This window comes from Leptonychotes weddellii, chromosome 9 (genome assembly GCF_054177405.1).
Source record: "Leptonychotes weddellii isolate Sample4059 chromosome 9, ASM5417740v2, whole genome shotgun sequence".
In the NCBI taxonomy this organism is placed as follows: Eukaryota; Metazoa; Chordata; class Mammalia; order Carnivora; family Phocidae; genus Leptonychotes; species Leptonychotes weddellii.
This window is the reverse complement of record NC_138377.1, coordinates 97,085,057-97,110,645: the sequence shown is the minus strand read 5'-3', so window position 1 is coordinate 97,110,645 and position 25,589 is coordinate 97,085,057. Positions and strand designations below refer to the sequence as shown.

Sequence of the window (25,589 nt, the reverse complement as noted above, 5' to 3'; positions counted from 1 at the left end):
GCTGGTTAGCGAAAGTTCCGGAATCCCCCCGCAGGGGGGGTTTCACAACGGACTAGTTGCTTTAGTTCACCAACCAACGCCCGAGCCCGGGAAGCCTCCCCTAAACCAGACTTAAAAGCTAGTTGTTGGGGCACCCGGGTGGCTCAGTCGTTAAGCGTCTGCTTTCGGCTCAGGTCATGATCCCAGGGTCCTGGGATCGAGCCCAGCATCGGGCTCCCAGCTCAGTGGGGGGCCTGCTTCTCCCTCTCCCACTCCCCCTGCTTGTGTTCCCTCTTTCGCTGTGTCTCTCTCTGTCAAATAAATAAATAAAATCTTAAAAAAAAAAAAATTTTTTTTAAAAAAGCTAGTTCTTGCGGGGCCATGTAATGAGCATGCGCAAAAGGCTCCGCGGACCCGCGCGCGCGTCCCTAATGGACAATGGGCCTCCGTGCAATTGAGAAGTTCGGCTTCCCTCGCCCACACTCGGCCTTTAGCCCCGCCTCTCGCCCCGCCCTCCCAGCACGGACGTTGATTGGCGAACAGCGGCCTATAAAAGCTCGAGGGCGGGCGCACGATTCTCAGGCACCTGTGCGGGTTGAAGACCTTTTTTCCCCCGATACGTGAAGCCGAGGCGAGCAGAGGACCCTTCATCCAGCTGCCTGCCCTCCGTCTCCAAGCTCGTGCACCTTCTCCGTCATCCTAGACGACGTGGACGTGACAGGGAAGGTGACAGGTCACTGTGTCCGGAAGGCAGTTTGCGGGCTCCGGGGCGCCACACCTTTGCTTCTGCTGCCTCACCGGCTGAGAATTCCCGGTTCGGCACTGAAGCCTGGCTCGGGCCTCAGCTGGGGAAATCTCCGGACGCCCCTGCTTTCCGTTCACGGAGCCGGGTCCCGCGGGTTCCCACCTCGGGGCCTGACCGCCACACCTGTACCTGGCAACCTGGAAGGTGCGTATTAAGTGGGGAATGAATGAATGAATGAAGCTTGCGGTGGGGGCAGGCCTGGTTTTGTGCCCCTGTACGGCCTGCTACAATGATAAGACCATTCGCTGGTCCAGAGACTTGGGTTCCAGTTCTGGCTGTCCCATTCCCTGCTGCTGAGCAAGGTCCTCCTCCGCTCTGGGCCCCGAATTCCTCACGTGTAAAAGGAGAGGGTTGGACAATGGGATGAATGCATATTGAACACCAACAATGAGCCAGACATTGTGATAAGTATTGGGGATACAGGTGAGCAACACAGCCCCAACCCCCAAGCTTACTGTACGGAGGAGAAAGATACTGAACAAACTCTCACAAACGCCTAATTACACATCTACTCTAAGCAGCGTAAGACAGAGAACTTTCAGCAGAGAATTTAATACAGCCTGGGGTGGGCTTCTGAAGGCTTGAAGGAATAGAATTAACTGGGGTAGGTGGTCAGTGGCCTGGCGATAGTGGGGAATAGCAAGTGCGAAGATTTGAAAGGTGAAACATGCACATTTTTTTTTCATTGTAATTGGATGTCCTAATAACCCTCAAAGTATACAAACCAGAGGAGTGGAAGCTCTGGTGAGTTAAATGGAATAGAAGTTGGAGGGTTCTTTGGAAGCCCCTATTTGAGCAATCCTGTGAAAATACGCAATGGCCCCTGACCCCGTGTCCTGATATAAGTGTTCTGGAAGATTGTTCAATCAGACCTAACAGCTCAGGTTCGTGATGCAGGCTGTGTGGCCTCTGCAATCTGACTCTGAGGGGCATCTCCTGGCTGCTTCAGAAGAACTAAAAATACCAACGCTCTCTTGAAAGTGGCCCATTCTACCTCGAGCTGAATTATCCAGGCTTCTTTGCAAAGATAAGAAGGTGGAGAAGAGGCTTGTACGGTGACAGAAAAAAATCAAAGGCTCACCACCGAAACTTACAAAAGTGCACATATGGAGGGGACGCTGTGTCGTGGTAAAAATACTGGAGACAACAGAGGTGGCAGGCCCAGCTTTGCCTTCCATTAGCTGTGCAAACCTGGCAGGCACTCAAGACTCTGAGCACCAGTCTGGTGTGTGACTAGGGCAAATTCCGTGCTCTTGACATGGTCAAGTTCAGAATGGGAAAACCCGTGAAAGTTATTTCTAAATTATAAAGCACTATGCAACCAAACCCATAGGCACCTGGCTCACGTTGTTCCCTCAGAATTTTACTGAATATGCTCCTTCAAATTATGGGGAGAAAGGATTCGACATATTTTATTTGAATTTGTAGCAATATACCAAGTTGTTTTGTTGCATAAATATTTTGAATTCTTTCATTTTAATTAGAGTGTTTCTCTTTTCCAAAAGGTGGTTTTAGAATTTCATGTGTGGTTCTCTCATTTTTAGAAGAAAGAAGAAAAAAAAAAAAAAGAGTAAAACTGTTGACAGGAGCTTTGGATTTTTTTTTATCCCATTGTGTAACACATTCAGTGACAATATGGATTTTTTTAAAAATTGTTGTTCTTAGATGGTTTGTCAGCAAGTCTGTTCCTAAAATTCTCCCCTACACCTAATCCTGGCTTCTTGCTGATGCAAGATTATAAAAGGAGTGAGTGAGCCAGCCACGGACCTGGGTATGCTTTCCTTGTGGCCGCCACAGGAGTGAGTTGAACAGAATCTTAGGAACAACGGAACTTATTAAACAAAGTAGAGAGTATGTTTGGTGAACAATCAGTAGCGCAAAACCAGTCATGAGAAACCAAACTTGCTGCCTGATTGCGAAGGACTGGCAGGGAGAGGTCTGAAGAGCACAAGGCTTAGGCTTGCTGGACCTAGGGATTCTCAGAACTGTGTTCTTTGTACCTTACACAGAAGGGAAATGGCATCTACATACCAGCAAGCATTGATGGGCAAGTTCATTCCCCAATATAAACTAGATATTCCCATTTTGCAAAGAAGAAATAAAGGGTCAGGAGAACTAAAAGGGGAGTGGAACTGGGCAGACTTTTTAATTCAGTATCAAATGAATAAAAGGTTAGCATTTCTACATGTATAAGTGGGTCTCCTACTTTATCAGATCATTCTTTGGAAAGGTTTTAGCTCTATTTAGATTTTTTACTACGTTAAAAGATTTCTTTTCAAAAGCTGGGCCCACCCATGAGGCCATGTTAACACTTGAGTCTTGCTATAGTGAACATTTGTCACTGTATAGTTTGGGTAACCGAACTTGGTATTTATATCCCAATTTACCACTTAATTTTCAGCTGTTCTAGATGCTGTTTTCCTTTATCTTCTAGTTAAGTGTTCTTTTTAATCTGTTCAAAATATTTCCTTGGCCAAGTGAAGTGTCCATATTCCCTCCTCACACTTAAGTGCTCACCGACTGCAAGGAATTCCTGTTAGAACTGTCTAAAACCCAGTGAGGCAGGCCTATCGTTATAGATGAGTAAACTGATGCAGGAGGGGAAAAGGGAGCAGTGGCACGGGGAAAGATGCTAAGAGCAGGCTTAGCAGAGCCTGGTCTGAATCCTTCTACCCAGTTACTAGTCTTTACATCATGTTAACCTCTGAGTTCCCACTGACCCATCTGTGACATGGGGTTACCATGGGATTGTTGTGCAGAATGACAGGACACGCTAGAGATCAGCACAGCATTGGCTGTTAGCTGATGGATGAAGATAAGGAGGAAAAACACTTAAATGTGGGCGTATATCAAGCTTTAGGTAAGCTCTTCACCGGCCGGGCTTGAACTCATGACCCCAAGGTCAGAGTTGCATGCTCTACCAAACCAGCTAAGCGCCTCACAATCGCTTTATGACCCTTTCCTCACATGCACAAAGGACTCATCTCTAATACATGAGAACTCCAAAATTTGAATGACAGTTACATCTATGTACTACTATTCATTGCACTTCCTCAAGGTCCTAAATTGATCATCCCTTACCTTTCTTGTCTAATCCATCTTATTTTTGAGCTTTAGGAAAAGGGTAGTGTGCTGTATGCAGTTTACCAGGACTTGTTCTTTATCTAACCTTACTTTTAAGAATTCCTCTATACCCAGAGCTCATTTTCAGGGCTGATAATTTAGGATCATTTGTTTTCTGATTGATGGAACTTTGAGATTTTTGCTATCTTTTAAGTACTACTTCAAACATTCCCAAAAATGCACCGACGTCCATAATGTAGGGTTGTTCAATTCTGTAAGGTACACCAGCCATTAACCCATGTGGTTCTAAAACTTAACACTAATGGTCTTATACACTGGACAGCTGGGGCTAGGAATCCTGCTTTTCACCAACTCCTGATCTCCTCTATTAAATGGAGACAGAGCAAAGGGCAAGATGTCCAGGTGCCTGGCACCTAACAGATGCTCTGAAGACAAAGTAATCATATTTTATAAATCCAAATCTTAGGGTCCCCTGGCATTTTGAAGTGAACTAGTCTCCACACCAGTGCTCAGCCTGCCCCCTTCCCCAAACCCTACTTTGTTAGTGTCAAATACAGGTTTGAATTTTGGTTTTAGCCTTTGTGTAAATAAGGACCCAAACCTGATTTTTGAGAGTGAGAGCGAGAGATCAGAGGGAGAGGGAGCAGCAGACTTGCCGCGGAGCAGGGAGCCCGATGTGGGGCTCAATCCCGGGACCCTAAGACCATGACCTGAGCCCAAGGCAGACGCTTAACTAAGCCACCCAGGTGCCCCATCAAACCTGAGTTTACACCACTCCTTCAGTATTGCTGAATTATAAGCCCAGGCACATAGCAGTATTCTACCTCTGATGGCTCAGCACAGCTCAAAAATTTGTAGCCAGGATTCTACTTGGGATTTTTAAGAGGCCTTGATTATACCACCACCGCTGCCTCTTATTCCTGTCAAGGGGACAAACCCTGTCATCGTGAACTCACACAGGTGACCCCGACAAGGCATTTGCTCTGATCCTTCTCCCACCTCTCCATGCAGTTCTAGATGCAATTATTAGGTACATTCTTGGTACAGCATGTGGCTGGTGTACTATTTCTCACCATGAGATGGTGGCAGGGGGAAAAAACTCAGCTGGTGTCATACCAGAAAAGGCTGAAAACCAGTGTTGCAGAAGGGAGATCATCCATACATAGTACATCCCCAAATAAATGGCAAAACCAACAGCAACCAAGAGTTCAGCTTTTTATTGAGCAGCTTATAGAAGAGGTTTAGTCAAAAAGACCAAAGCCCATGTCATCATCAGACTCCTCAGATTCTTCCTTCTTTGCTTCCACTTTCTTCTCCTCAGCTAAAAAACAGAAAGTCAATCACACCTGCTCAGTATTTTAAACTCCAAAGAGCTCCAGGCCCTTCAACTTACATGGTTAAAAATGCCCTAGCCTTCTTTCCAACTATGTCCGAGTTTAGGATTTTTACACATCATCTACTCTTAGCAAATTAAGTATTATAGGCAACATTGCTCTTCATCTCCACTCCTCCCTCCAATACCAAAAAAAAAAAAAAAAAAAAGGTCTACCTGGGGCAGCAGCAGTGGAAGGAGCAGGACCTCCAGCTGGCGCAGCGCCAGCTGCTGGGGCAGGTCCACCAGCTCCTACATTGCAGATGAGGCTCCCAATGTTGACGTTGGCCAGGGCCTGCAACACATGTGCATACAACAGATCACGCTCAGTTCTGGCCTTTTGTTATGGTACCAACCCCCTTTTGAACAGACAGTAAGCAATTCCCAACACTATTACTGTTCTTCCTTCTTCGCTGGAGTCTGCCAGTGACATTTTGTCTTCTGCTTGGATTAGACATAGACAGGGCCACACAGCTATGTTAAAAATTAATCACACACACAAAACTACTCAAGCTTTAAATCTTGAGTATTGCATTGCCATACTTAAGTAGCAAGGCAGAATAACTAACTGAATTCCTTCCTTTTATAGATGAGAAACTGGCCCACAAAAGCTGGCTTAAGTTGTTGGCAAAACACTCAAGCTTCCTTAAACACTCAAACCAGGATTCTTTCCACAGTTCCAAATTTCTTAACAGTGAATTCAATTTTTCAGACTGCTAAGTCCAGGGACTTTATTAAAGGCACAATGTTTTCAATCATTCAAGTCTTTGGACACAACCTGAAGAGATGAAGCTAAAAGCCACCTACCAAAGATTAGGTAACATATACAACAGAAAAGGGAGCCAGTGCCAAGTTCCTTGGGTAGGAATCTTGTCTTCATTAGTCTTTTTAGGTATCCCAACAAATAGTAAATGGTCAATGAAAGGCCACTACACCCAATTTCCATGAAATCAGAAGGAAAGATCTCCTTGGAACAGCATGGGTGGTGGTATCCCCTGGGTGACCCTTTTAAGGAGGAGTCATTTGGTGCGTATGTCATATATACATATACATACATGTACAAATATATGTGTGTGCCATGGTTTCAGAACAGAAGAAAAGAGAAACCAGATTGAAATCAAGAAGGAAAAGACAAGATAAACTTTGATTAGGTTCTAGAAATGGAGCTATGAAGAAACAGAACTTAAAAAAGGTCCAGTGGAATACGGCACCTTCCAGTCTTTTTCGTGTTACGTGAGCACCTGACTTAATAAATCAGTAATGTCCCCAAATTTGCTTCTCCAAATCACTTTGCTGCCACCACCTTACCTTTGCAAACAAGCCAGGCCAGAAAGGTTCAACATTCACACCCGCTGCTTTAATGAGGGCATTGATCTTATCCTCCTAAAAAAGATGAAACAGCAATCCATCAGAGCAAAGTGTAGTTTTCGTAAACGTCTCCAAAATACTGCAACTGAAAGTAAATCACTCAAAACGTGTGTACAAAACCATGTTTAACCATTTCAAATATTCTATCTGTATTTCATGTATGCTTATTTAAAACGACCATTTCTTACTCTTACGATTACCACGAGCAAGTGAAATGCATCCGGCTCCTGTGTGCCAGGCACCTTGCAAGGCGGCGAGCCCATCGCTGCCATTTCGCAGGCTGGGACTTGCCCAAGTCACGCCGCTATTTTAAGTTACGAGACAGGCCGGGAGGTGGAGCAAGCTAACGTGCTCTCCACATCACGCAGCCTGGCCCAACAAGACCTAGCAGGAGGACCACAGGAATTCCAGGTCATCACACCAAAGAAGGATAGTGACCTACGTGAGGGTGAGGATGCCCACACGCCGCGGAAGTTTCGCTAAAGCAAGCTTCCAAAGCCGGAGCGCGCAGCCCAAGTATACTCCAGTCCCCCAGGAAGCTGCAGCACGTGGCCGGGGCCCCAGGCCGCCCCGCACGTGGGCCCGCCCGCCGCGAATGTCGATGGCCGCGGCTCCCGCCGGAAGGGCCTGGCAGGGAGGCCCGGCACGCGGAGAAAAACGGCCGCCCTCAGGCCGACCCCGCCGCCGGCCCGGGCCCGCACTCACCGTGACCGTCACCTCATCGTCGTGCAGGATGAGGGCCGAGTAGATGCAGGCGAGCTCCGAGACGGAGGCCATAGTGCTGGCGAGTGCTGAGCGGACGCTGCCGGGCACGGTGCTAGTCGCCGGATGAAGTGAGGGCCTCACCCCAACGCGGCCTTAGCTTCCTCGGAAGGACCGAGCACCTTAGCGGCAGCTGAGGAAAGGAGGTCCCGCGCCTGCGCGCAGCCTCTTATACTGGTCACGCGGACCAATCGGTGCCCCGCGCCTGGCGGAAGAGGCGGAGCGAGAACCGCCCGCACCGACCACTGTTGGCGCCTGCGCACAAAGTGCGACTTGCTCGTTCAAAAAGTTGGTGGGTTCCTGCAACTGCTGGTTGTTTGGGTTAGGCCAAAACTCAGGACTCGTGAACAGTAAAAATATTTTTAAGAAAAAGTTATCTAGGTAAATGGCTTTCACCCCCATCTACTGTAGCCCGTGTGACACTATTTGGACATTTAATGACGCCGCCAGCCTCTCCTAGCTGGCTGTGACCACCTGGAGCGCAGGAGCTAAATTTCAGCCTGGCGGCCTCTGGTGCTTACCACAGCGTCTCGGATGAATTAAGTGATGGAGGAGGAAATGAGAAGCTTCCAGCGTGACGATAGCAGTACCATTGGAGCGCCTACTGTGTCCCAGGCACTGAGCCACACTCTACAAGGATTCATTTAATCTTCACACAGCATAAGAGGTAAGTACTATTATTATAAGTATAAAAGATCTATTGGGAATGTAGGGGAACTTTCCATATCAATTTCATTTTTTGTAACTAAGGCACTCTGTGTTTGGGTGGAAGTGTCTTGAAACTACCCTTAAGACGTTCAAGACTTCTTGAAGCAACTGTAATCTGTCTAGGTGCTGCATTGCTGTTTTATATCTTTGAAGCTTAATAAAACTGGATTCATATTGAGAGTTGGGCTTTTTTTTTTTTTTGAAGTATAATTGACATAACATTTTTATTTCTGGTGTATAGCATAATGATTCGATATTTGTGTGTATTGCAAAACATATGTCAACCATTTTTAAGGTCTACTCTCAGCAACTTTTAAATATGAAACACAATATTATTAACTATAGTCACCATGTTGTACATTACACCTAGTGACTTACAACTGCAGGTTTGTAACTTTTGACTCCCTTCACCCATTCCACCGCTCCCTCTGGCAACCACCAATCTGTTCTCTGTATCTATGAGTTTGGTTTGTTTATTTTTGTTTGTTGTTTGGATTCCACATATAAGTGAGATCATTTGTCTTTCTCTGACGTGTTTTGCTTAGTGTAATGCCCTCAAGGTCCATCCATGTTGTCTCCAATGGCAAGGTGTTATACTTTTTTACAGCTGAATAATGTGTGTGTGTGTGTGTGTCGCATTTTCTTCATCCATTCATCCATTGATGGACACTTTGGTTGTTTCTGTGTCTTGGCTATTGTAAATAATGCTGCAGTGAACATTGGAATGAATATATCTTTTCAAATTAGTGTTTTTGTTGTCTTCCGATAAATACCTGAGAGTGGAATTGCTTGATCATATGGTAGTTCTACTTTTAGTTGGGGGGGGAACCTCTGTACTGTTTTCCACGGCGCCTGCACCAATTTATATTCCCACAAACAGTGCACAAATGTTTCCTCTTCTTCACATCCTTGCCACCACTTGTTCTTGTCCTCTTTTTTTTTTTTTAAAGATTTTATTTATTTATTTGACAGAGAGAGACACAGCGAGAGACGGAACACAAGCAGGGGGAGTGGGAGAGGGAGAAGCAGGCTTCCCGCGGAGCAGGGAGCCCGATGCGGGGCTCGATCCCAGGATCCTAGGATCATGACCTGAGCCTAAGGCAGACGCTTAACGACTGAGCCACCCAGGCGCCCCTGTTCTTGTCTTCTTGATGACAGCTTTTCTAACGGTTGTGAGGTGATATCTCACTGTGGTTTTATTGATTTCCCTGATGATTGGTAATGTTGAGCATCTTTTTCATGTGCCTGCTGGCCATCTGTATGTCTTTGGAAAAATATCTATTCAGATCTTCTGCCCATTCTTAATGAAATTTTTGTTGATATTGAGTTATAGGGGTTCTTTATTCATTTTGGTTATGAACCCCTTATCAGATATATGATTTGCAAAAATTTTCTCCTATTCAGTAGGTTGCCTTTTCATTTTGTTGATGATTTCCTTTGCTGTCCAGAAGTTTTTAGTTTAATGTAGTCCCACTTGTTTACTTTAGTTTGTGTTGCCTTTGCTTTTGGAGTCAGATCAAAAAATCTTTGCCAAGACCAATGTCAGGGAGCTTACCGCCTATGTTTTCTTCTAGGAGTTTTATGTTCCAGGTCTTACATTCAAGTTCTTATTCCATTTTGAATTAATTTTTGTGTATGGTGTAAGATGGTGGTCCATTTTCTTTCTTTTGCATGTTTCTGTCCAGTTTTTCCAACACCACTCATTGAGGAGACTGTCCTTTCCTGATTATATATTCTTGATTCTTATGTCATAAATTAATTGACCGTATATGAATGGGTTTATGTCTGTGCCATTGATCTGTGTGTGTGTGTGTGTGTGTGTGTATGTGTTTAAGATTTATTTATTTATTTCGGAGCGGGGAGAGAGACAGAGAGTGCCTGAGCACACGGGGTGGTGTGGGGAGGGGCAGAGGGAGAGGGAGACAAGCAGACTCCCCACTGAGTGGGGAGCCTGACAGGGCTTGATCCCAGGACCCTGAGATCATGACCTGAGCTGAAACCAAGAGTCAGATGCTTAACTGACTGTGCCACCCAGGCACCCCTTAATATCCCAAACTTTTAAAAAAGCTTTAAAAGCTATCAAGCTTTCTAAAAATAAAACTTGTTTTGAGTTTTCATCCAAATCTAGAAGCAATTATAGTGGACTTTGGGTGGAAAAAGGTAAAGCTATTGAAAAATTCAAACATTTCCAAAGCCAAAATGAATCAGTCTAAAACATAGTCATCCCCCTTTCCCACCCTAGTGTACTTCAAAACAAAACAAAACAAAAACTGATCTGGCAAATATACATCAACAAAAAGTAAAACAAAATATTGCCTCTCTTAAACTATACTAATAAGGGACCTTTTTACATCAATGTTTTGTTCCCCAAATTGTTTTATAACTGTAGTAGTAAAACCTGAACCTTAGAATATAAGAAAGGTAAATTGTAAGTTCTTCTCACTTAGGAATATAAACACAAAAATCGTCAATTAGTAAAACTGGAAAAACTTAAAGATTAATGAACTGAATGCAGTACTGTGTGTCGAAATATGGTATATCATGACTAAGGATAGTTCAACATAAAAGCTATTAAAAGTAATCCATTAACAAAGAGGAAAATCTAGATGAAATTCTTACAGATTCAGAAAAACCACTTGATAAAATTAAGTATTAACATAGACTCTTAGAAAATTGGAAGAAAAGGTAACTTCCATATCCTGATAAGATATCTGCTAAAAATCTGCAGTAAACATCATACTTAATGGTGAAACTTAAAACCTACTCTTTAAAACCAGGAACAAACAAGGATGTGTCCTTCCTCTGCTTCTACTTCAATTATGGTTTTAGAATTTACCCATCTCCATAAGACAAGAAAGAGAAAAGGTATTAAATTGGAAAGTTGTGAACTCTCATTATTCATAAATAATATGATTATTTACCCAGAAGTTCCAAGAGAATCCATAAACAAATCAGCCTAATAAGTAGTTCAGCAAGGTAGCTAGATTCAAGATTAATACACAAAAGCCAGCAGCATTTCTGTGTTCAGCAAAAGTCAGTTACAAAATGTAGTATTAAAAAATACACCTCATACAATAGCAACAAAAATCATATAGTTTCTAGGAGTAAATCTAACAATTTATGCATGATCACTATTTTTAAAATTACTTTATGGAACAACATCAGACGCAACCTAAATAGAGTGATACACCATATTCACAGATGAAGATCTTAAAGTGGGTAATTCTTTTCAAATTATATAATTTCAGTCAATATTCCATAGGAATATTCCAATATTCCACTAGTCAAATTCCATCTCAAAAACCCCGGTTTTTGAGATGGAATTTGACCAGTTGACCTTAAATTTTCATGGAAGGCTTAAGGACCAATAAAAATGAAGGCAGTGTTTCAAAGTAGGAATAGAAGCTTTACTTAAATGTCAGTTCCATGGAGGGCACACACTTTGGTTTGCCACCACATCAATTGTGCCTAAACAGTGCCTGGCACATGGGGGCACTCAAATAAATACATGCTGAATGAATTAAAACTATGTTATTGATACACAAGTAGATAAACAGACCAAGAGAACAGAGAACCTAGGAATCCACTCTCATACATATGGGAACTTGGTAAGTCAGAGGTATGACTTTATAAATGGGGAAGTGAGGTGGTTAGGGGGAAGAGTACCTTTTCAAAAAAACATAACTGGGACAAATGATTTTCTATCCATATGGAAATGTGGAAAGAATATTTTTAAGTCCATCCTCGTCATATATAATGTGAAAAGAAAAACTCTAAAATTTTAGAGGAAAACAGGAATTTATTATTATTGAGTATATGAAAAATTTCTTAAGGCACAAAAACATAAAGGAAAAGATTCATAGGTTTGATTACATTAAAATTGAAAACTACAAGCCAAAAGAAACCATAAACAATGTCTAAAAAAACTGTTATAGCCAAGAGCCTAAGGAAACACAATGACTAAATGTGATATGGTTTCCTAGATGGGATCCTGGGAAGGACAAAAGACATTAGGTGAAAAGTAAGGAATTCCAAATAAAATACGGACTTTAGTAAATAACAGTATATCAACATTGGTTTATTAATTGTAACACATATTGATATGTTAATAATAGGGGAACCTGGCTGTGATTGTAAGGGAATTCTAATCATAATTTTTTGGTAAAACTAAAATAATTCTAAAAATTAAGTTTATTTTTTTAAAAAACCACCATAACCAAAGTAAAAAAAAATGTCAGATTGGGAGAAGATACAAGGTCCAAAGTACCCAAAAGCTATATAAAGTCCCACAAACCAGTAAGAAAAGACACAACTGTCCTGTTTTGCAAAACATCAAAAATTACCAAGTAAGGGGCGCCTGGCTGGCTTAGTCCACAGAGCACGTGACTCTTGATCTTGGGGTCCTGAGTTCAAGCCCCACACTGGGCATAGAGCTTACTTAAAAAAAAAAAAAAAAAAAAAATTATCAACTAAAAGTAACTATCTAGGGCTAAGAAATTTTTACTTAAACTGTAAAACTGAGACAGTCATTAGCTAAGTGGTTGAAAGCTTTGATGTCAGGCTCAGACTTGGGCTTAAATATCAGCTCCATCATTTATGATTTTGGGGTCATTAATCCTCTCGATCTGTTTCTTCACCTATAAGTTATAGATAATACCTGTACAGCGTGTCAGATGCTGAGCACCCAGTTAACCACAGCCATTCTTCATAAATGTTTAGGAGAACTCTTTAAGCAAAACATCAACTGCCCATGCATTTCCCTTTGTTATGTGTAGTTCCTGGACTTAAAATGGATTCAACATCATACTTTGACTTTAGACAAATTTTACTACCCTCATTCCCCTATCATAGTACAAACGTCCTGTTAAGATGTATTTTCGAAAGACTAAGCAATATGCCATTTAAAAACATTAAAAATAAGAAATGGAGAGGTTAAATCCAGTAACATCTACTGAAATAGGATTAAACTTTAGTGCTCTGGAGCATTCTAGAAACACAGTTGTGACATTGCTTACTACTATACTGTTAGTGACAAGTGGTTTTTGTGGACTAATATTCCACCTTCACTATTAATGTAACAGATTACCATTGTAGTAAAAAAAAAAAAAAAAAAAAATCAGCCTCCAAAGAAACCCTAATTTAATCAGAAGAAAAATGTGTCTTTACCCAGGTAATAATGTCTATTTCACCATGTTTTTCAGTAGTGCTTTTTCTAATTTATGTTGTCCCCATACCATGTTTTTTGTTTAAACGTCTAGAAGAGCACACTTAATACATAGATATAACGGTTGTTACACAAAAAAGACATTATCAATTTATTGTCAAATTACTTTATATTTCCTACTGCCTTTTTTTTACAATTGCAAAAATTCTACTTTTCATTTTTTTCTATTGAAATGTGTTTGACATAATATTTTATAAACTTAGAGTGTACAACACCTTATGGTATAGAATTTGATACATTTGTACATGGTAGTATGATTGCCACTGTATAGCATCTCTATCAGATTACATAATTACGCTTTCTTCATAGTACTTACAATAATTAAGTTCTAGTCTCTTAGTAAGTTTGATGTTTGTAATACAGTATTACTGTAGTCAGTGTACTGTGCATTAGATCTCTAGGACTTACTTACTACTTGTTTTAAGTTTATACCCTTAAAAACATCTGTCTTGTCTCCCCACCCCCATCCCTTGATAGCCACCATTTTATTCTCTATTTTTACAAGTTTGGCTTTTTAAAATTGCACATGTAAGTGATATCATACAGTACTTGTCTTTCTCTGGCTTACCTCACTTAGTATAATGTGTTCAAGGTCTGTCCATGTTGTGGCAAATGGCAGGACGTCCTCCTTTCTCACGGCTGAATAACACTCCTCTGCGTGTGTGTGCAGTGCATACGCACACCACATTTTTTATCCATTCATCTACTGTTGGCCACTTAGGTTGTTTCTGTATCTTAGCTGCTGTAAATAGTGCTGCAGTGAACATGGGAGTGCAGATATCTTTTCATGATAGTGTTTTGATTTTCTTCAGGTAAATACCCAGAAGTGGAATCATATTGTAGTTCTAACTTTAATTTTTGGAGGGACCTCCGTACACTGTTTTCCACAATAGCTGTGCCAGTTTACTTTCCCAGCAACAGTGCACGAGGGTTCCCTTCTTTCCACATCCTTGCCAACACTTGTTATTCTTGTCTTCTTGGCGATAGCCGTTGTAATACCTGTGAGCAGATATCTCGCTGTAGTTTCATTTGCATTTCCCTGATGATGAGTGATGTTGAGCCTCTTTTCATGTACCTGGTGGCCATCTGGATGTCTTCTTTGGAAAAATGTCTATTTAGTTCTTCTCCCCATTTTTAAATCAGATTGCTTTTCTCTTACTGAGTTGTATGAATTCTTTATATATTTTGGATATTAAACTTTTTTTTTAATATTTTATTTATTTGTCAGAGAGGGAGAGAGAAAGAAAGAGCACAAGCAGGGGGAGCAGCAGGCAGAGGAAGAAGCAGGCTCCCCGCCAAGCAGGGAGCCAACGCGGGACTCGGTCCCAGGACCCTGGGATCATGACCTGAGCCGAAGGCAGACACTGGCGTCCCTGGATATTAACCTTTTATCGGATGTGTGGTTTGCAAAAACTTTCTCCCATTTTGTAGATTGCCTTTCATTTTGTTAAATCTTTTGTTCAAATGCTTTTAAGTTTGTTGTAATCCCTTCTGTTTTTACTTTTGTTGTTTGATGTCATATCCAAAAATCATTGCCAAAACCAGTCTCGAGGAGCTTCTTCCCTATATTTTCTTCTAGGAGTTGGATAGTATGAGTCCTTATGTTCAAGTCTGCAATCCATTTCACGTGAATTTTTGTGAGTGGTGTAAGATTGGTGTCCAGTTTCAGTGTTCTGCATGTGTTCAGTTTTCTCAGCATCATTTGTTGAAGAGTCTTTCTTTTCCCCATTTGGTGCTGTTGGCCCCCTTGTTGAATATTAGTTTAATGTATAAGCAGAGGTTAACGTTGGGCTCTCTGTTCTGTTCTGTCAATGTGTCTGTTTTTGTGCTAGTACCATACTGTTTTTAATACTATAGCTTTGTAGTATAGTTTGAAATCAGGAAGTGCAATACCTGTAGTTTTGTTCTTTTCCTCAGGATTGCTTTAGCTATTTGGAGTCCTTTGTGGTTCCATACAAACATTGCAGCTTATTTTCTATTTCTGTGAAGAATGCCATTAATATTTGATGGGGATTGTGTTGAATCTATAGATTGCTTTGAGTAGTATACACATTTTAGCAATATTAATTCTTCCAGTCCATGAGCATAGGTTGTCTTTCCATTTGTTTCTGTCTTTTTCTATTTTTTTCATCAGTCTTGTAGTTTTTGTTGTACAGAACTTTCACCTTCAGGGCGGCCTGGGTGGCTCAGTCAGTTGGGCATCTGCCTTCGGTTCAGGTCATGATCTCGGGGTCCTGGGATCAAGCCCCATGTCAGGCTCCCTGCTTGGCAGGGAGTCTGCTTGTCCCTCTGCCCTGCTCCCCCTCTCTACCTGTGCTCTCTCTCTCTCAAATAAATAAATAAAATCTTTAAAAAAAAAAACAAAAACTTTCACCTCCTACATTAAATTTATTCCTAAGTATTTTATTGTTTTTGATGCTACTGTGAATGGGAAAGCTTTTTTTTTTGTGACCATTATTACCTTTTTCTTAGACTTGACAATCATTTTATTGAAACATAATTGACATACAATGTTTTATTAGTTTCAAGTGTACAACAGATTGATTCCACAGTTCTGCACATTACTCATTGCTCACCATGATAAGTGTAGTCACTATATGTCACTACACAACATTATTACAGTATCATTGACTATATTCTTTATGCTGTACTTTTCATCTCTGTGACTTATTTATTTTGCAACTGGAATTTTCCTCCAATCCCCTTTATTTTGCCTATCCCTCCACCCATCTCCCTTCTAGCAGCCACTTAAGAATCTGTACTTAAGAATCTGTTTTGTTTTTTAGATTCCACATATAAGTGAAATCATATGGTATTTGTCTTTCTCTGTCTAACTTATTTCACTTAGCATTGTATCCTCTCAGTCCATCCAGGTTGTTGCAAATGGCAAGATCTCATTCTTTTTGATAGCCAAGTAACATTCCCTGCGCATGCACGTGTGTATGCCACATCTTTATTCAACCACTGATGGACACTTGGGTTGCTTCCATATCTTGGCTATTGTAAACGATCCTGCACTGAACATAGGAGGGAATATATCTTTTCAAATTAGTGTTCATTTTTGAGGGGTAGATACCCAGTGGTGGAATTACTTGATCATATGGTATTTCTAGTTTTAATTTTTTGAGGAACCTCCCTACTGTTTTCCACAGTGGCTGCACCAGTTTGTATTCCCACCAACAGGGCATAAGTGTTCTGTTTTCCCCACATCCTTACCAACACTTGTTATTTCTTGTCTTTTTGATACTAGGCATTCTGACAGGTGTGAGGTGATATATCATTTTGGTTTTGATTTGTATTTCCCTCATGATAAGTGATGGTGATCATCTTTTCATGGGTCTGTTGGCCATCTGGATGTCTTTGGAAAAATATCTACTCAAGTCCTCTGCTCATTTTTAAATCAGATTATTTGTATTTTTTTTGGTGTTGAGCTGTATGAGTTCTTTACATATTTTGGGTATTAACCCCTTATTGGGTACATCATTTGCAAATATCTTCTCCCATTCACTGGGTTGCCTTTTTGTTTTGTTGATAGTTTCTTTTGCTGTGCAAAAGCTTTTTATTTTAATGTGGTCCCAGTAGTTTACTTTTGTTTTTGTTTCCCTTGCCTGAGGAGACAGATCCATATATATGTTTAGGGACACATTCCATGAGATTACTGCCTATGTTTTCTTTTAGATTTTTATGGTTTCAGGTCTCACATTTAGGTCTTTAATCCATTCTGAGTTTATTTTTGTGTATGGTGTAAGAAAGTGGTCCAGTTTCATTCTTTTGCATATAGCTGTCCAGTTTTCCCAATACCATTTATTGAAAAACTGTCTTTTCCCCCATTGTATATTCTTGTCTCCTTTGTCATAGATTAAGTGACCAGGTAAGTGTGGGTTTATTTCTGGGCTCCCTGTCATGTTCCACTGATCTACGTGTGTGCTTTGTGCTGGTACTGTATTGTTCTGATTACCATAGCTTTGTAGTAAACCTTAAAATCTGGAATCGTGATACCTCCGGCTTTGTTCTTTCTCAAGATTGCTTTGGCTATTTGAGGTCTTTTGTGATTTCATACAAATTTTAGGATTAAAAATCTGTGAAAAATGCTATTGGTATTTTGATAGGGATTACACTGAATCTGTAGTTTGCTTTGGGTAGTATGGACATTTTAACAACATTAATTCTTCTGATTTATGAGCATGATGTATCTTCCTATTTGTGTCATCATCAGTTTCTTTCATCAGTGTTTTATAGTTTTCAGAGGACAAGTTCTTCACCTCTTTGGTTAAGTTTATTCCTAATAATTTGTTGTTTAAAGCCACTGTTCCCTTACGGATTTTCTGCCTGGATGATCTAGCCATTGATGTTAAGTGAGGTGTTAAAATCCCCTACTGTTATCGTACTACTGTTAATTTCTCCCCTTATGTCTATTAATATCTGCTTTTATGTATTTAGGTGTTCCCATGTTGGGTGCATAGATATTTACAATTGTTATACCCTCTTGTAGGATTGGTCCCTTTATCATTATGTAGTGTTCTTCTTTGTCCTTTGCTACATTGTGTTGAAACCTGTTTTGTCTAGGGGCACCTGGGTGGTGCAGTCAGTTGAGTATCAGACTTGGTTTTGGCTCAGGTTGTGATCTCAGGTTCATGAGTGAGCCCCACATCGGGCTCTGCATGGAGTCTGCTTGAGATTCTCTCTCCCTCTCCCCCCACACATGTGCATGCTCACTTGCTCTCTCTCCAATAAGTAAATCTTTAAAAAAAAATAATGAAGTTTGCTTTGTCTAATGTAAGTATTCCCACCATGGCTTTTTTTTCTTTTTGCTTCCATTTGCATGGTATATGCTTTTCCATCCCTTCACTTTCAGTCTGTACGTGTCTTTCAGTCTGAAGTGAGCCTCTTGTAAGCAGCATATAGATGGGTCTTGGTTTTTTTATTTTTTATTTTTATTTTTATTTTAAAAGATTTTATTTCTCTATTTGACAGAGAGAGACACAGCGAGAGAGGGAACACAAGCCAGGGGAGTGGGAGAGGGAGAAGCAGGCTTCCCGCGGAGCAGGGAGCCCGATGCGGGGCTTGATCCCAGGACCCTGGGATCATGACCTGAGCCGAAGGCAGATGCTTAACCAACTGAGCCACCCAGGCGCCCCCTTTTTTTTAACCCACTGAGTCACCCTATGTGTTTTGATTAGAGCATTCAGTCCATTTACATTTAAAATAATTGTTGATAGGTATGTACCTATTGCCATTTTGTTAAATGTTGTCTGGTTGTTTTGTAGCTTTTCTCTGCTTTTTTCTACTTCCTCTTTTCCCTTGTGATCTGATGGTTTTGTTTAGTGTTATGGTTGGATTCCTTTCTCTTTTTATTTTTTGTATATCTGTTATAAGTTTTTTTTTTTTAAGATGTATTTACTGAGAGAGAGAGAGCACAAGTGAGAGAGCACAAGCAGGCGGAGCAACAAAGGGAGAGGGAGAAGCGACTGCCCGCTAAGTAGGGAGCCAGACACGGGGCTCGATCCCAGGACCCTGAGGTCATGACCTGAGCCGAAGGCAGCCGCTTAACCGACTGAGCCACCCAGGTGCCCCTCTGTTATAGGTTTTTGATTTGTGATTACCACTGGGTTCATGTATAACATCTGATGTATATAGCAGTCTGTGTTTAAGTTGACACTCTCTTAAGTTTGAACACATTCTAAAACCTCTAAATTTTTACTCCACTCTCCGTGTTTTATGTATATGATGTCATATTTTACATTCTTTTGTGTATGCTTTGCTTAATTTTGTAGAGATAATTGATTTTGCTACTTTTGTGTTTTAACTTTCATATTGGCTTTATAAGTAATTAACATACTACCTTTATTATATTTTTGTTTTTATCTGTGAAATTTTTTCCTTTCATTATTTTCTTCTAGTTATGGCCTTTTTTTTTTCCCAACTAAAGAATCCCCTTTAACATTTCTTACAAGGCCAGTTTAACTATAACTTTTGTTTGTCTGGGAAACTTTCTCTCTCCAGTGATAACCTTGCTGGGTAAAGTATTCTTGGTTTAAGTTTTTTCCCTTTTAGCCCTTTGAATATATCATGCCACCTTCTTCTGGCCTGCATAGTTTCTGCTGAAAAATCAGCTGACAGCTTTATGGGGTTTTCCCTTGTATCTTGTTTTGGTTTGCTGCTTTTAAAATTGTGTCTTTATTATTACTTTTTGCCATTTTAATTATTATGTGTTTTGGTCTGGACCTCCTTGGGTTCACCTTGTTAGGGGCTCTCTTTGCTTCCTGGACTCGGATGTTTGTTTCCTTCCCCAGAGTGGAGAAATTTTCAGCTCTTATTTCTTGAAATGATTTTCAGCCCTTTCTCTCCCTCTGGCACTCTATAATGTGAATGCTATTATACTTGATGATGTCTTTTCTCAGGTCCAGTGAGAATCTTTATGACCATTACTTGGGATTTTTTATCAAGCTTATTATCTCTCTTTCATTTAGCTCTTTTACTGTGATTTTGTCTTATTCTTTGATTTGGGACATATTCCTTTGTCTCCTCATTTGGTCTGTTTTTATGTATTCGGTAGATCAGCTGTATCTCCTGGTCTTTAAAATAGTGGCCTTGTGTAGACGAGGTCCTGTGGTGCCCTGTAGTGCAGTGCCCCCGTGGTCAACAGAACCAGGTGCTCCAGAGGGATCCCCTTTGTGGGCTTGGGTGCCCTCTCGTGGCTGAGCCGTGACCGCCTCCAGCCCCGCTAGCTGCAGTCTGCCTGCATTGCCTGCTGTGGCGTCCTGGGCGTTTACTCCCCCGCTGTTGCGAGGCCTCTGCAGCAGAGGGGCTTTCATTAGTGGACAGAGCCGGCAGTCAGTCCAGCTGTCTGCACTTAGCCTCTCTGCCACAGCTGTGGGCACACTGACGGGCAGGGCTTGCTGCATGCACAGTCAGCTAAGAGGCTCAGTGCAGGGACTGCATGCATGTTGGTGCGTGGGCTTATTTCCACCATGCCTCAGGACAGGAGTCACTTTGGAGGGATACTGGGAGGCGGGCAGTTGGATTGGGCGGATCTGCAGGAGAACACTGGGGTAGGGGCACGCAATGCTAGCAAAGTAGAGGGAGAGTTTAGTGCTGGCTCCTGCAAGCATCCAGCCATCTAGGCTGGGGAACCAGCACTTTTGTTCCTGGAGAAATCTCCTGCAGATCCCTACCTCTCCAAACACATTCTAAAATTAGTCAGGATATCTCTTTCAGGTATACCCTAGGTGCTTTTCAGACTGCTGTTTTCATGCTGTGTCTCCAGCCAAGTTATTTAGTATATTGGCTCTTTAAGGGTGGGGACTCCGTTTCCTATCACCCGCCCTCTGAATTTTAAAGCTCCTGGGCTGAAGGCCTATTGGTTTTCAAAGCCGGTTGTTATGGGGACTCCTCTTCCCCAGTGTGCGTCCCCAGTGCTGGGCGTGCCTGGTGTGAGATCTCATCCTCTCGCTTCTTCCTGTCTGTGGCTAGTCACACTGGGGGTCTGGTTCCCAACCCCGTCTCCACCCCCCTGCACTTTCTGATGTGGCCTTCCTGATGATTAGCTGTGGAAGGTCTGTTCTGTCAGTCTTCAGGTCATTTTTGGAGTTAGTCATTTAGATGTAGCTGTTGTCGCAGTGTGTTCATGGGACAAGGTAAGCTCAGGATTCTCCTCCTCTGCCATCTTCCCAAAATTCCCTCAGCAAAAGTTTATTTCTTTTTCAGATGTTTCATACCTAGTGTATAGAAATGCAATTGATTTCAGTATGTTGGTTTTGTATCCTGCAACTTTATTGAAATCATTGGTTAGCTCCAACAGTTTTTTGGTTGAGCCTTGGGATTTTCAGTGTACAGAATCCTATCATCTAAAAATAGTGACAGTTTTACTTCGTCCTTCTCAGTTTGGATGGATTTTAGTTCTTTGTCTTGCCTAATCGCTCAGGCAAGGATTTCCAGTACTGTATGGGATAAGAGTGCTGAGAGTGGACATGCTAGTCTTGGTCCTGATCTTAGAGAAGAAGCTTTCATTTTTACCTCCACCGAGTATGATGTTATTTGTGGGTTTGTTGTATATGGCCTTTATTATGTTCCATTTATATCCCGTCTACCAAGGGTTTTTACTACTGAAAGTATGTTGTATTTTGTCAGATTGCTTTTTCTGTGTCTATTAAGATGATCATATGATTTTTATCTTTCATTGTTTTAATGTGATATATTACATTTATTGACTGGCATATATTGAACCATCCTTGCATCCCAGAGATAAATCCCATTTGGTCATGGTGTAGAATTTTTTTTTTTTTTTTTAGATTTTTTTAATTTTTATTTATTTGAGAGAGAGAGCACATGAGAGGGGGGAGGGTCAGAGGGAGAAGCAGACTCCCCGCTGAGCAGGGAGCCCGATGCAGGACTCGATCCCGGGACTCCAAGATCATGATCATGGTGTATAATTCTTTTTATGTGTTCTCAAATTCAGTTTGCTAATATTTTGTTGAGAATATTTGCATTTATATTCATCAGGGATACTGATCTAGTTTTCTTATGGTGTCCTTATCTCTCTTTGGTATCTGGCCTTATAGAATGAGTTTGGAACGATCCCTACCTCCTCAACTTTTTGCAAGAGTTTGAGAAGGACTGCTGTTAATTCTTCTTTGAAGGCTTGGTAGAATTTGCCTGTGAAGCCATCTGGTCCTGAGGTTTTCTGTGTTGGGAGGGTTTTGATTACTGATTCAATCCCTTTATTCCTTATTCATCCTTTCAGATACTCTATTTCTTCCTGACTCAGGCTTGGTGGATTGTGTGTTTCTAGAAATTTATTCATTTCTTCTAGGTTGTCTAAATTGTTGATGTACAATTGTTCATAGTAGTCTCTTATGGTCCTATGTATTTCTGTAGTATCAATTGTAATGTGTCCTTTTTCATTTCTTGAGTCTTTCTTTTTTCCTTAGTCTGGTTAAAGATTTTGTTTACTGTTTCAAAGAACTGGCTTTTAGTTTTGTTGATCCTTTCCGTTTTTCTGGTCCCTATTTCTTTATTTCTACTCTGATCCTTATAATTTCCTTTTTTCTGCTAACTTCTGTTCTTTGGGGGAAAGGTTATTTGTGACTTTTCTAATTCCTTAATGTATGCATTTATTGCTATAAACTTTTGTCTCAGAACTGCTTTTATTGTATCCTGCAAGATTTGATATGCTGTATTTCCATTTTCATTTGTTTCAAGGTGATTTTTTATTTCCCCTTTGATTTCTTCTTTGACACATTGGTTGCTCAAAAGTATGTTGTGTGGTTTCCACATGTTTGTAAATTTTCCGGTCTCCCTTTTGTTGATTCCTAGTTTCATACCATTATGGTAAGAAAAGATAGTTGATGTGGTTTCAGTCTTCTTAAATTTGCTGAGATTTGTTTTGTGCCCTATCATGTCATCTGTCCTGGAAAATATTTCATGTGCACTGAAGAAGAATGTGTATTCTGCCTCTGTTGGATAGAATGCTCTCATATGTCTGTTCTTTTGTTCTATAGTTCAGTTTAGTTTCTTTGTTGATTTTCTACCTGGATGATTTATTTATTGCTAACAGTATTGTTGTCTGTTTCTCCCTTTAGATCTTTTGGTATTTGCTTAATAAATTTTGGTGATCCAATGTTGAGTGCATATATATGTACCATTGTGTTGTATCTTCCTGATGTATTGACCATTTTATCAGTATATAATGACCTTCTTTGTCTCCTTTTGTTTTTAGGCTTGACTTGTACCTGCTTTCATTTGGTTTCTGCTTGCCTGGAATATTCTCTTAATTCCTTCACTTTGAGCCTGTGTGTATTTTAAGAGTTGAAATGAGTTTCCTGTAGGCAGCATATGGGTCTTGTTTTTATCCATCAAGCTACTCTGTGCCTTTTGATTGATGAATTCAATCCATTTATATTGAGTAATTATTGATCTTAAGGACTTAATACTACTGCCTCTTATATTTTGCCTTCTGATTGTTTCTTTTCCCTATGTTTCCGTCTGCCTTTATAACGTGGTGGTTTTCATGATGATTTGCTCAGTCTCCCTTTTTTTATGTTTTGTGACTTTTCTCTAGATTTTTGCTTTGTGATTACCATGTGGCTTACATAAAACATCTAAGGAGTCCTCTTTTTATGCTGATAGCACTTTATCTTCATATAAAGCTTCCACCCTTTTACTCCTCCCCTTTTATATTTTTTATGTCATAGTTTACCTTTTTTTTTGCTTTGAATTATTGAGGAATTATAGTGGTGGTAGTTTTTTGTTGTTGCTCTTAAGCCTTTATATTATAATTAAGTGGTTAACACATCATTCTAATATACAGTTTTCTAAATGTTTTTCACCTTTGTCTAGAGTATAGGTCATTTCATGTGCTTTTATGTCACTAATTAGCATCTTTCCATTTCAGCTTGGAGAAATTTCAGTATTTCTTGCAAGGCAGATCTAGTGGTGAACCCCCTCAGTTTTAGTAGGGAAAGCCTTTATTTCTCCTTCTTAGCTGAAGCATATCTTTGCCAGGTAAAGTGTTTTTATTTTTCAGCACTTTGAATGGGTCATTCCACTCCCTCCTGGTCTGTAGAATTTCTGAGAAACCCATCATTAAGCTAATGGAGGTTCCTCTGTAGGTTACTTTGTTTCCTGGGTGCCTTTTTTTTTTTTTTTAAACAGATTCATTATAGGGGCGCCTGGGTGGCTCAGTCGGTTAAGCGTCTGCCTTCGGCTCAGGTCATGATCCCAGGGTCCTGGGATCGAGCCCCACATCGGGCTCCCTGCTCTGCGGGAAGCCTGCTTCTTCCTCTCCCACTCCCCCTGCTTGTGTTCCCTCACTTGCTGTGTCTCTGTCAAATAAATAAATAAAAACTAAAAAAAAAAAAACAAAAAAAACCCCCAGATTCATTATAATGTGTCTTGGAGATCATCTTTTTGCATTGAGATAATAGTGTTCTGTTAGCTTCTTGGACTTCTCCACTTCCTTCCCCAGGTTTGGGAAGTTCTGTTCTATTTCTCTAAATATACTCTCTGCTCCCTTTTCCCCTTCTCCTTCTGGTAGACTATTACATTTTTCTCATCATACGTGATCGCTCTTATGGGGTTTCTTCTTTTTTATTTTTTTTAATCTAAGCTCTCCTCTCCTGGGTCATTTCTAAATTCCTATCCTCCAAGCACTAAATCCCTTCTTCAGTCTGATCTGCCCTATTTCCTAAGCTCTCTAATGCATTTCTTTATCTCATTCACTGAATTCGTCAGCTCCAGAACTTGTCTGGTTCTTTTTGAAAATTTCAAACTCCTTGGTAAAAAAACACCTCCTGTTCAGTAATTTTATTCCTAAATAGATGAGCTTATAATAAAACTCATGTGCTTCAAATTTCTTTATAATAGCTATTTTGAATTATTTGTCAGTTAAGTCACAATATTTTGCACCTTTGGTTCAGTTGCTTGAGAATTTCTTTTTTTGATACCATATTACCATGATTTTTTATAGTGCTTGATTAAATGTACCTCTGCCATTGCATTGAAATAGCACACTTCTCTTAGTTGTTTACTTTGTTATAGTTCAACAGATTGGCAATTGCAGACCTTTCTTTTGTTTCCCAGAAGGTGGTGCAATAGCTCAAGTTTTTGGCTTCTCCTCACCTGAGCTGGTTCTGGAGCTGCACTCAGGACTACATGTAAAAAAAGTCAGTCCAGAAGCTGGCAACAGAGGTAGGGAATGAGGGGAAGTGTAGGCTTAGCACCGTGCTTTGTGGTTGCCTACAGGCTGGTAGGGGGAGCCTGAAACAGGGTAGTCCCAGAGGTCCTTGTGTGGACCTCCTACTGAAATCCCAAAGCAGATAGCAGGGAATGTTCCTTCAATGTCCCTTGCTAGTCTTCTAGTTTCCATTTCCTCTCCCTCTCCCTCTCCCCAGTCAAGGAGGTCCCTCCTCAAAGCTGTGCTGCTGGGGTGAAATGCGTCCCTGGGCAGGAGAAGTACCCTGTTTTGAAGCTGTTCCTTTGTGTGCTTTAAAACAGGTAGCCCCAAGATGAGGGAAACAAATGAGCATCAGCTCAATGCAAGGCATGACGCTAGATGCTAGGAGTATGCATTAAATGACTGTCACACAACTGTATTTCTTAGTGTTTATTTCAATTCTTTTCACATATCTATAAGGTCAGAAAGTGGATATATACATACAAAATTCAAAACAACTTCCTAAAATGGCTTTAGTATTAGCCAGTTATTGACATCCTTATTTTGAAAGTTTGAATTGTCAAATGTGTCTAAAGTGCATTCTCGCAAGCTAATCTATAGCAGCATTTGTTCT

General features: G+C 40.8%; 1 protein-coding gene and 2 long non-coding RNA genes across 6 annotated transcripts in view; 2 read left to right on the top strand and 1 right to left on the bottom strand.

Moving 5' to 3' along the window:
• The first annotated feature begins 441 nt into the window (after positions 1–441).
• LOC145723555 (uncharacterized) lies at positions 442–2,968 on the top strand. The gene is made up of 2 exons (XR_014148707.1): positions 442–928; positions 1,682–2,968. It is a non-coding gene; the product is annotated as an uncharacterized LOC145723555 (long non-coding RNA).
• Positions 2,969–5,064: 2,096 nt separating this feature from the next.
• Positions 5,065–7,535, bottom strand: RPLP1 (ribosomal protein lateral stalk subunit P1). The gene is made up of 4 exons (XM_006745115.3): positions 7,314–7,535; positions 6,549–6,623; positions 5,418–5,535; positions 5,065–5,189 (listed from the first exon to the last, which is right to left on the bottom strand). Exons 1-4 carry the CDS (start codon positions 7,383–7,385, stop codon positions 5,110–5,112), a joined length of 345 nt encoding a protein of 114 aa, XP_006745178.1. The 5' UTR covers positions 7,386–7,535; the 3' UTR covers positions 5,065–5,109.
• A 16-nt stretch (positions 7,536–7,551) lies between these two features.
• The window catches only part of LOC115944817 (uncharacterized), a 21,075-nt gene continuing 3,037 nt past the window's right edge, over positions 7,552–25,589 (top strand). The window contains exons 1-3 of one of the 4 annotated variants that reach the window (XR_014148706.1): positions 7,552–8,037; positions 18,694–18,869; positions 24,883–24,990. This is a non-coding gene — a long non-coding RNA (uncharacterized LOC115944817). The remainder of the gene's footprint in view (positions 8,038–18,693; positions 18,870–24,882; positions 24,991–25,589) is intronic. The other 3 variants (XR_004079319.2, XR_004079318.2, XR_014148705.1) reach the window with 3 other exon arrangements.

Bases quoted from the DNA above. Each gene is read 5' to 3' on its own strand.
- RPLP1 (XM_006745115.3), bottom strand. From the start codon at position 7,385: ATGGCCTCCGTCTCGGAGCTCGCCTGCATCTACTCGGCCCTCATCCTG. The intron at 6,624-7,313 runs GTGAGTGCGGGC...CATCTTTTTTAG, and splicing joins ACGATGAGGTGACGGTCACG to GAGGATAAGATCAATGCCCT. The intron at 5,536-6,548 runs GTAAGGTGGTGG...CATGTGTTGCAG, and splicing joins GGCCTGGCTTGTTTGCAAAG to GCCCTGGCCAACGTCAACAT.